We start from the raw sequence: 10,574 nt of genomic DNA on the forward strand, positions 1-10,574 counted from the left end.
CCCCGTTTGGACCTGATTCCGCAACGCTGATTCTCAGCTCTCTCTGACGTGTGTGGTTTGCGTAGAAAGCAAAAAATGCAGGGGAGGGGCTTCCCTGGTGGCGCAGTGGTTGGGAGTCCGCCTGCCGATGCAGTGGACGCGGGTTCTGCCCCGGTCCGGGAAGATCCCACGTGCCGCGGAGCGGCTGGGCCCGTGAGCCGTGGCCGCTGAGCCTGCGCGTCCGGAACCTGTGCTCCTCAACGGGAGAGGCCGCAGCAGTGAGAGGCCCGCGTACCGCAAAAAAAAAAAAAAATGCGGGGGAGCCTGATTTTGGGAAGATGCCCTTCTTCTTTCATAGACGGGGAGGGAGCAGCTGCGGTGCCGGGTGGCGTGTTGGCTCCCTGGGCAGCGTCCTTGTAGGCGCCCCGTGCCTCAGCCGGTCACCCCCGAGCGGGTCACCAAGGATGTGAACAAGGGCCTCTCGCCCTGCCCGGGAAGTCCTGGTGGGACGGTCGGAGCGACCCCCACTTGGCTCCCCGCTTCCACCTGCCCACCCACCCTCCAGTTTGGGTGCAAGGGGACCAAGGCCAGAGGAGAGCAGGAAGCGCCATGGCTCAGAACCTGAGTCCTGGCCTCCAGAAATGGCCGCGTTGGCTTCTTGAGCTGTGACGCCCTCCACACGCATGGGCCCGAGACAACACTTACCTCTCAGGGCCCTGGCGGGCAGAGGTCAGCAGGGCTGTCCCCCTGGGGCCCCAGGGAACTGGCTACCTGTCCTTTCCGGCTCCTAGGAGCCCCCGCGTCCCCTGGATCAACTCCCGCCCCCCTCGCAGAGCCGGCATCGTCTCCTCTGACCAGGCCCCTCCCGCCTCCCAGGCGATCCAGGGTGGCCTCCCACCTCCCGGTTCCTTTGGCCAGGTGGGCACCCTACTCACAGGTTCCGGGGGTCAGGACGAGGATGTCTCTGGGGCCCGTCATCCTGCCGGCCACGGGGCCCAACAGGCTTCTTTAGGGGAGGCCAGAGGGTCAGGGCGCCTCAGGACACGCAGCCCCGTCGGCGGTGCCGGCTGCCGCAGCCCTGGCAAGATATTTTAAAACCCGTGCTGGGCTTACTGAAGAAAGTTTCAGCAGCCCGTTAATTTTGTGGTCTCCGGGGCCATTTCTGTCTTCACACCATCCAGCTGCCCGTGGGCCCCACTCAGCTCCGGCGTCTCCTCCCCGGGGCTCCGGCCTGCCCCCGCATGCACAGCCGAGCCCTGAGAGGGTCTGCGCTGGGGACTCTGTGGCCCCACTCCTGGCCTGGGCCAGAGAGCTCTTGTCTGGTGCCCAGCTCCCGCTCAGGGGCCTGCCCAGCGTGCTCCGGGCATCCCACCCAGGCCCACAGCCGGATGCAGCCTCCCTGACAGCCCGGTACTCGCAAGAGCCCCGCCCCACGTTTCGTTTTCTTCACCTAGGACGTGGCCTTGGTCATGTGAAAAATCAAAAGGCACGTAGGTGGGAGGGTTGTCAGGCCACGCCCGCAGGTGACCCTGGGACTGCGGAACAAAAGTGGTCTGGCTCTGTGAGCGGTTCCCAACTGTTTCTGTCACTGGGTCACGGGCCTTGAGTTCTGACCTCGAGTGCATGCTGCACGTTGGGATGGACACAGCCAGGCCCTTCAGACGGACGGGTGCCCGAGGCCAGCCTGGTGCCATCAACAGGCAGGACCTGCTGTGAACTGACAGCACAGCCATCCGAGTGCACAGCTCCAGCCACCCCCAGCACTTGTGTCCTCTGTCCTCCCTTGAGGGCTGGGCTGCCCCCACCTGCCAAGCACCTGTGGATGGGCAGCCACATCTATTCAACCTGGATGAGAAGGGACCCTGCCCAGTGCGGGGAGCAGGCGCCACCGCTGAGCTGGAACCCACTTGGCCACATGCGGGTTTTCCCCAAGCCCTGGTCAAACTGTCTTGTGACACTTTAAACTGTCACATCCTCTTGTGCTCGGGATCCGGTCTGCTGGCACGCACAGAAGGGCGCTGAGACCTGTGGTGCCTTGCAGACAGGGGCTCTGCCCACCGCCCACTGCAGGGCCACTGCATCCTGGAGTAACTTCACAGGACGGAGGGACTACACACCTGCATTTCAGACCTTAACAGAGGGAAAAGCAAAGCAAGCACTGGGCATGCTCAGAGGAGACAGGGATGCTGCCACTCGGACACAGCCTGGTCAGGCCTTGTGAGGTCGGCACGTCAGGCTGGCGCTCAGAGCCCAGGCACGGCTGATGGCTGCCGGGCCCGGGGCTGCCCACAACCATTTTCATTTCATCTTTACTGGTGTCTGAAGACGTCCACAAGGAGATCAGCGAACCCGATGGAACTGCCTGGACACAGTCATTGTGAAACTTCAGTAAGCAAAACACAATAACTAATTTATTAGTATCTTCGGGGCATAGGTGAGGGCAGGAGAGGCTTCCCCGCAGGCTGCTCCCTGGGGAGTCCCGCTTCACCCACCGGACGCTGTGCACACGCGGCTCCTGCCTTGCGGATGGCAGACGGGGGGTCCTGTCCCTCTATGTCCACAGCTGCCCCAGTGGCTGGTGTGCAGCGGCCCGGATGGCACCCTCAGACAGCACGCGGATTTCCCGGTGGACATCCTCAATGCTCCTGGAGGCATCGACTGTCTGGGCCGGGGCAGAGGGGAGAGACAGGTTAATGTTCTCAGTGGGTGGGGCAGCTTCCGGAGGGCACGGCTTCCACTCCTCTGGGGTCCCTGACCCCCCGGCCTCGCCTGGGGACAGTGAGCTGGATGGGCCCTTGGGACCGAGCCGCCTGCGGCCCCAGTATGACGCTCACCCCCAGGGGACCCCGGTGCCGCCAGCAGAGGCGGCGAGGGCAGCGCCCACTCCCGCCCCTCCACGGACGCGCCCGGACCTGCCTGTACCGCAGGTTCTGCCGGGAGCCCAACTCGGGTCCGACTCCTCTCCCTGGTATGATGGGCTTCAGCCCGATAGCTGGCTGCCCCACCTTGCTGACGCAAAGACCTTCGGTCACCGGGGGACCAGCCCACGAGAGGAGCGACTCTCCACCGGAGGGAGGGACACATACCGGGCCACATGAGGGAAGGCGTGCCTGGGAGCCCCCTCCTCAGCCAAGGCTCGGCCCTGGGTGCCAAGAGCCTCTAGGCAGCCTCTGGAGCAGCAAACTCTGGAAAAGCTCCAGGGTGTAGACACGCTCAGACAGCTGTAACCATGGCACGAAGTCTATGAGGAGCGACACCGCCTCCCCACGGGTCCCCCGGCCCCGTCTGAAGGTCACCTTGCCGGCCACGGCCCAGCTGCAGAGCTCCGGCACAGAACCATCCCAGGCAGCTGGCGGTGCGTGGCACCTCCCATGTGGACGTGGACGTGGACACCCCTCGTCCTCTGGGGGCCCAGAGAACCACCTCTATCTCTTCCTCCATAAAATGGAACCAGGGACACCTCGGGACACTGGGCCGGGACAGCACAGGGTGAGCCCAGAGGTCGATCGTAATGGGCCGGGACCGGGAAGGGCCGGAAGTGAAGGGAACTGATCACAAGGGCCCGGGGCTGGGGTGGGGGTCACCCAGGGGCCAGACCCGGGCCAATCTGCGCCTCCTATCGCGAGGAAAGCAGGTTGCTGGTGAGTAAGTGGTACAAACGTGAGTCCGTGCAAGTGTAAACATATAAACGAACTGGAAGTCTATGAATAGCGAGGTTTTTACGTGGTCTCAAAGCACCACCTCACAGCGGGACGTGGAGTGACTTCACCATGAACCGCTTAACCCAGAGCTCAAGGGGAGCATTGCTGGAGCGCGACACACCGAAGGTGGCAGCCCGTGACAGGGCAGCGACAGCCCACCAAGGACACACGACCTGATCCAATCACAAAGTCAATCTGAGGTTCAGCTACAAAGCGACTGTTGCGACCTTCAAAAAAGTCAAGGTTGAGAAAGTCACAGGCTGGAGGCCAGAGAGATGTGCCTGTGAACCACGTCCTGTTACAAGCGTCACTAGTGGGACCGGGGGGGTCAGGCAGTAGGAGCGGATCCGTGTGACTGGCCCCATTTTGACAGGGAGAGGGTGTCAGGTACTAATTTATTCTCAAATGGTCCTGGGGAAGAGTCCCTTGTATCATTACAACTTTCCTGTAAGTTTGTGACTGCTTTAAAAATTTGAAAAATACTAAGAAAAATAAATTTTCAGATAAACAAAAGCTGAGAATGCTATGCTAGGAGACCTGCCCTACAGGAACATTAAAGGAAGTTCTCAAAGCTGCGGGAAACGAGACAAGACGAACAGTCAGTGCAGGAAGGAGAGGAGGGCGCCGCTGGCCTTCCCCTTTCACATTCCTGATGTTGTGAAGTCTCGTCGTGTTCCCAGCAGGCGCTGAAATGTCGTATGAAAATCAAGAGGAACTTGCACCACGCAGAACTACTGAAAAACACCAGAGAGGGGCCTCCCTGGCGGCACAGTGCCCTCAGTGCACGGGGCAGGGGCTCGATGCCTGGTCAGGGAACCAATCCCACACACAGACCACGTGGCACAGCCAAAAAAAGAAGAACCAGAGGAAAACTCTGGAATTCGGTAGCTGATAGAACCAGCCAGCAGAGAGATGACGGGGATCTGAGGCACCGTGCTGCAGCCTCCACCTGGGGAAAGACACGCCCTTCCTTCCACCCCCTCGAGCACACAGGAGACAAACAGAGAGGTCAAGGGTGTACTCCGGACCTGCACACAGAGGAGCCCAGCCCTGGCCACAAACCAGCACCAGCCAGAGCAGGACAGCGAGAAGGCACAGCTGGAGGGCGAGGGAGAAGCGCGAGGTGCCAGAACTGAGAACCCGAACCCTGGGACCTGCCCGACTGGCGAGGACACTGCCAGCAGTTAAGAGGAGCAGCGGCCGTGCCAGGTGGGCACGTGCAGGGAGGATGGGCCGGGGCGCCGGGTCACGTGCCCTGAGGTGGGCGGGCGCCAGGCCGCGGGGACGGAGAGCAGGGAGGTGGCAGCTGTGGCGGGTCGACCCGGTTACACGGGAGCTAAAGTACCGCTGCCTGACACCCGCGGACTCTGCGTTCTGGGTGCTGGCCTCGCACAGCTGACATCCAGCAGGGGACGGGAGCCCGCTGGACAGCCGGCTCGGCGCAGGGTCCCCCGCGCAGGACGCCTGCTCTGGAGCCGCTGCCCGTGCAGCCCTGCCCTGGGCCAGCATCAGGGCACCGACCCACGTCCTGCACCAACCCCAGGACCAGAAAGTGCTGCCCCCAGGAGGGCCTGGGCACCGCGCCCACCTTCCAGGGCAGACTGGAGTCTCCCAGGAGCTGCTGGAAGCACTGCAGGGCCCGCTGCTGGAAAGGGCTGCTCTCGTAGCGTTCACGGCCGAACTCGCCCCTCGTGGCGGCCTCTGCCAGCTGCAGCTGCAGGAACACAACCAGGTCCGGTTTGGGGAGGCCCACGTCTGGCTGCTTGCACCAGTCCAGGGAGAAATTCTGGAGACAAAGAACCCAACCGTTATGGAGCCAGCTTAATGCAGTCTCATTCCTGGTTTCAAAATTCATCAAAAAGGGGGAAAAGCGAGCTGACGTTTGAGGGGAGAGTTCTTACACAGCAGCAGCTCTGTCCTTTAGGTCTCCAGCGTTTTGCTTTCTCTCACATCACCTTCCTGTGTTTTGACATGTGAATACATTCACAGTGGACAGAACACCCCGGGGCCCAGGATGCGTCACTCAGGGCCCGGGACTGAGGGCATCATGCGTGCGTCCCACACCCTCTGGCCAAGCAGCGGCAGCAGACGGGCCAGGGCATCACTCCCTTCTACAGAGAGGGGAAGACCCCAATCCTGGAGATGCTCGCCAGCGCCCCGTGTGCTATCTCCTGCATGCCCCCTCTCATTCATCCTCGAAACTCTAAAAATAGTGTCCCCACTTCTAGAGGAAGAGAGAGCCACACAGCTCTGAAGCTTTAGGGTTAGAACCCAGCTGTGGGCTCAGAGCCTTGTGCTGCCAGGACACCCTGACTGGAGAAGGGAGCCCGTCAGCCCTGCCCGAGCCTGCGTGCTTTTCACAGACGGAGCCGTGTGGCCGGTACCTCGGGAGACTGCCCTAAAGGAGGACCCAGCTAGCGCATGCGGGAAGACAGGCAGGGTTAGGAGGCTGTCATTTTGCAGCCCTTCGTGAATCCACCGCGATCAAAGGCTGTTACCACCGAAAGTGGATACCAGGCACGCCGTGCCTCTTGATAGGCGACTTGGGAAAATAAAAAATTCAAAAATTTTAGCGGAAGGAAGAAAAGAGATGCAAGAACCTAAGTATTGAGAGATTCAAGAGACATTTCAAGAATGGACCGTAACTGGCTGGATTCTGATTCAATCGAACTGTAAAAACACAAGACGGATCAAATGGCTCCTGAGAGCACTGGAAACTCTGCACACTGACTGAATGATGACATTCTGGAATGGGGTGAGACGAGGTTTCTGAAAAGCTGTTTTGGGGATGTGCACCGAAATGTTTACGAAGGGACTGATGATGTGTCTGGGGGTCACAGAGACCAGAAGGTTCTGAGGCAGGTGACGGTGCTGGGTGGCTTATTTTCTCTGCTGGTATGTTTGAAAATTTTTAAATAAAAAGCAGGAATAAAGGGCAGTGTAGTCACTGCCATTATGCCTGTGAAACAGCAGCTCCCTGGAACAGGGGGTCAGGAACACAGCATGAAAGCACCCCAGACACTCTCACCGTCTTTTCCGCAAACAAAACGCTGGATGAAACAGGTCTGCCGATGGACCATATGTGTAAAACGTATGATGTGAAATGTGTCGGCCAAATGAAAAATGCAGTTGTATCTATGAAAACAACCTGTAGCTACAAAAAAGGTTTCTCTTCTTGTCGATAAAGACCAAATTAACCTGGCGAACACGGGGATCTCAAACCCCTAGAGGCAGTGACATGAAGAGACTCGTGCTGCGACTGCTCTGTGCCCATGGGGACCATACTGAGCCCACACCAGGCACAAACCACGCGCTGGGGCCCGAGCTGCACTCACCTCCTTGGCGCTGGTGAAGGCGACCCCAGAAAAGGCATACCTGTCCACGACCAGGGTGACGCCCTGGCTCAGCTTCTCCTTAATAAGCGGCCTACAAAAAAGAGGATGCCTGTGAGCCATGGTCCTGGCTTCATAGGCCCTGAAGTCTCATGCTCAAATCACCCCGAGGACACAATTCAGTTCAGAAGCCAATATGATGAAGGGATCACGCACGAGCAGCAATCTGTAGCCTGACTTTCATCCCCCAAGGCTCTGAATCTTCACTCCCAGCAAAGCCCAGCACGAAAAGACAACTCCACTAAAGGGGCATTGGCAGCTGTCCGGAGGCAGCTCGGCTCTGGGAGGGGAAGGGCCAGGCCCTGCAGGGAGAGGAGGGGCCGGGCCAACGGGAGCGAAGGCTGGACGTGGCCCGGAGGTGAAGGATGCTCCTGCATCCACCTGGGAGCCAGGACACCCTCCAGCAGGAGGCAGCAGGTCCCCACCACCCACGGCCCGAGACCTTAGCAGGATGCGTGCAGAGGCGTGGCATGGGCCAGAAGCACTGCTTGCACTTTGGGGAACAAAAGAGTTAAGGTGAGAAGCTCACAGAACAGCACAGCGGGGGGCACCTCCAACAGCCAGACGCCATTCCCATCACAGCGTCATTCCTAAGTGCAAATTATCAACACTTAAAACTACCTAATCTTGTGAACAGAACACTGGTAGAATATGGCATGAGCACAGAAGATGCAACTGTACAGAGAATGAGAAAGATGCCCCATAAACGCCCTCCTGACATGTTGCTAACAAAGCAAAGCACACTGAGCACACAGGTGGCTGCTTTTATATCAGACAGAAGGTGAGTCAAGACAACAGGTATCTGCTGATTTTGTTTAGAAGTGAATGGGCCTGCTTACCGACAGGGGAGGGCAGGGCTTGGATGGAAAGGGGATGGGCAGGGCAGTGACCTTTCTGTATGATTCTGACTCTTAGAACCATTTCATGTTTTACGTATTCGAAAACTGAAATCAACAAGAATGGGAAAAAAAAAGAAAAAAAACCTAAAATTGTATACAAAGTCAAATGAACCGACCCGTATCCCAAATGAACACAGTGGAAGGGCAAAGGTGTGCCTGAGATGTTTGGACACAGCACCGTATGCCCCCGTTCTAAAGACAGAGCTGCAACCACCCGTGAGCCCCAGGCAGGCTTTACGTAGGTGGGGGCAGTGATCCTAAAACCAGCCCGTGGAGGGCAGGATGGGGCAGATGAGCCTGGGTGCTGGATGAGATGGCAGGGGTCAGACAGATGCAGGGGACGTGAACACGTGCAGAGGCTGAGCAGATGTCGGTCTCTAAAGTCCACCCTCCACAAAGAGCAGAGAACAGCTGGCCCCGGCTAAAGCAGAAGGCGTGGAAAGCCGAATACCTTGTCATGCCAAAAACACGTCCAAGGGACGAAGGAGCCACAGCCTGAAGGGATTCCCACAGGCCGAGGTTGGAACGATCTGAACAGCAAAACAACTAACAGTAGCGCTTATGACCCACTGATGATGGACGGATGGATGGACGGACGCGGAAGGCAGGAAAGCTCTTCCTTATACAGAATGCCAGTTGATCAGTGTTGAGGAAATGACAGAATCAGAAAATCACAATAACAGACTCCAGCAGGATGACTAACCAACACAAACTAGGAGGTGAGTTTCATAGGAAGGGGATATTTTTGGTTTTATGAGTTCCCCTTTTGACTATTTACAAGAGGAAAGAGAGTCACTTAGTGGAAGAGCCTGGCCAGCAGCCCCCTCACTAATCAGGGGAAACCCAAGTGGCCTCACATCCCGCCACGATGCCCTCGAGAGGACCCAATGTCACTTCTGGGGTTTTCCTACCAAAAATGCAAACCCAAATCTACTCGTGAGGAAACATCAGGTAAACCCAGCATTTCATAAAACAGCCCTTGATTTTTAAAGAGCGAGCAAATGGTAAAGCAAATGTGGCAAAATGTTACTAACCAGTGAAGCCTGGGGAAGGGCGCCCGGGAATTCTTGGCGCAGCTTTCCTGATTGATTGAAACTATTTCAGAATAAAAAGTTTAAAAACAGGTAGAGGAGAACATTGCTAAATTGCTATGGAAAGTAAGAGATATTGCTCATTTCCAGGAATTTAATTCCTGGATGGCCCTAGAGGATCAGTAGGTTTTGACAAACAGCCGGGGAGGGAAGCGGAGGCTGTTACCGCAATCGGTGCCAGGGAAACCGCGCAGCAGCTGGGAGGGGAGATGACTTCCACGACCAGCAACTGACCTGGTAAAGACGCAGCACAACAAAAGGGCAAAAAACCAGGGGCTGAGAAAGTAACCAGAGTCCCCTCAGAAAGTGCTCCAAGCACCAGGGTGAACTCAAAACAGCCTAGGTTAACTGAGCACTCATTCCCAGGCCCGCCCTGCACACCAGACCTGAGGGGTACTAGGGCCCACAGTGCTGCCGAGCATCCGACCTGTCAGCCAAGGACTTCCAAGTGTCAGCAAACCTAATCTGATGGCAGTGGCTAGAATAATCAGAAGGGGGAGCTGTGGCAGAACAAATGGCCCAGAGACTTGCAGGCCTGTGTCCTGGAAGCAGACAGCAATTAGGGAATGGAGTCAGAACTGTTTCTCATTTTCAGCTGCTCTGACATTACTTTTCTAGAAATCCACAGAAAGCGAAAATCACAACATTTATGTCAATAAACTCCAGATGTGTTAAAGACTGTAAACCTGCCCTCATTTTCATCTAATACACGGAGGGGGAGGCCTTTCCAGACAAGACCACCAGCTAAGCCAAAGCCAGAGGAGAGCGGTGCCAGCTTGTCTGTGAGAGGCAACAAGGCACAACCACCTGAACGTCCGTCCACTGGCATCCCTCAGTCCAAGGTGGGGCAACCTTTCCGGAGAGCAGGCCGCTGGGACGGGCGAGAAGGGGAAGAGTGGAGATCGTGAGGCGGCCTCAGGAAGCCAGCCGCGAGGTAATCTGCACGGTAGGGTCCCATTCATTCACGTTAAAACAAAACACCTCCGATGACATGTGTTACCTACACACGTGTGTAAATGGAAACAGAAGCACCTAAGAGCGTACCCCACAGGCACTCCGTCAACAGTTGTGCAGGGTGAAGAGGGAATCCACCAAGATGATGTAAGTCAAAAAGAGGGCGCGAGAGGGCACACCCCAACATAAACTCAACTTCACTTGATGATGTGTCAACACTGGTTCATCAAAGACATAAATAAGAGCAGCTCTGGGCGGGGAGAAGGGACGGGGGTATGGGGGGGGCTCTTTTCTGTGTACCTAAAACTACCTAAAGTCTATTAATTACAAAAAGCCGGGAGCGGGGGGTGGGGAGAAGGAAAAAAAGCATTAACTAGTGCTCTTTGGGATCCGTGACCTAAAGAACCTTGTAAAGGTACAGCCTCCAGCATGACTCTCAACCACTCAGAAACAAGAGCCGCATTCAGCCTCGCGGGGAGGCACAGAAGCTGGGGGGGGGGGGGGGGGAAGAACAGGGGGGTTTACACGTTTTCCCAGCGGTTCGCGGGGAAAACAAGG

At 57.3% G+C, this 10,574-nt stretch overlaps 1 protein-coding gene across 1 annotated transcript in view; it reads right to left on the reverse strand.

Annotated features, from left to right (window-relative positions):
* Positions 1 to 2,516: 2,516 nt before the first annotated feature.
* The window catches only part of DTYMK (deoxythymidylate kinase), a 9,519-nt gene continuing 1,461 nt past the window's right edge, over positions 2,517 to 10,574 (reverse strand). Inside the window, exons 3-5 of the mRNA XM_007469963.1 lie at positions 7,016 to 7,106; positions 5,265 to 5,466; positions 2,517 to 2,637 (exon numbers count right to left, since the gene is read on the reverse strand). Coding sequence (XP_007470025.1) covers positions 2,531 to 2,637; positions 5,265 to 5,466; positions 7,016 to 7,106 — 400 coding nt within the window. The 3' untranslated portion in view covers positions 2,517 to 2,530. The remainder of the gene's footprint in view (positions 2,638 to 5,264; positions 5,467 to 7,015; positions 7,107 to 10,574) is intronic.

The sequence above is a fragment of the Lipotes vexillifer genome, unplaced genomic scaffold (genome assembly GCF_000442215.2).
Source record: "Lipotes vexillifer unplaced genomic scaffold, Lipotes_vexillifer_v1.1 scaffold988, whole genome shotgun sequence".
In the NCBI taxonomy this organism is placed as follows: Eukaryota; Metazoa; Chordata; class Mammalia; order Artiodactyla; family Lipotidae; genus Lipotes; species Lipotes vexillifer.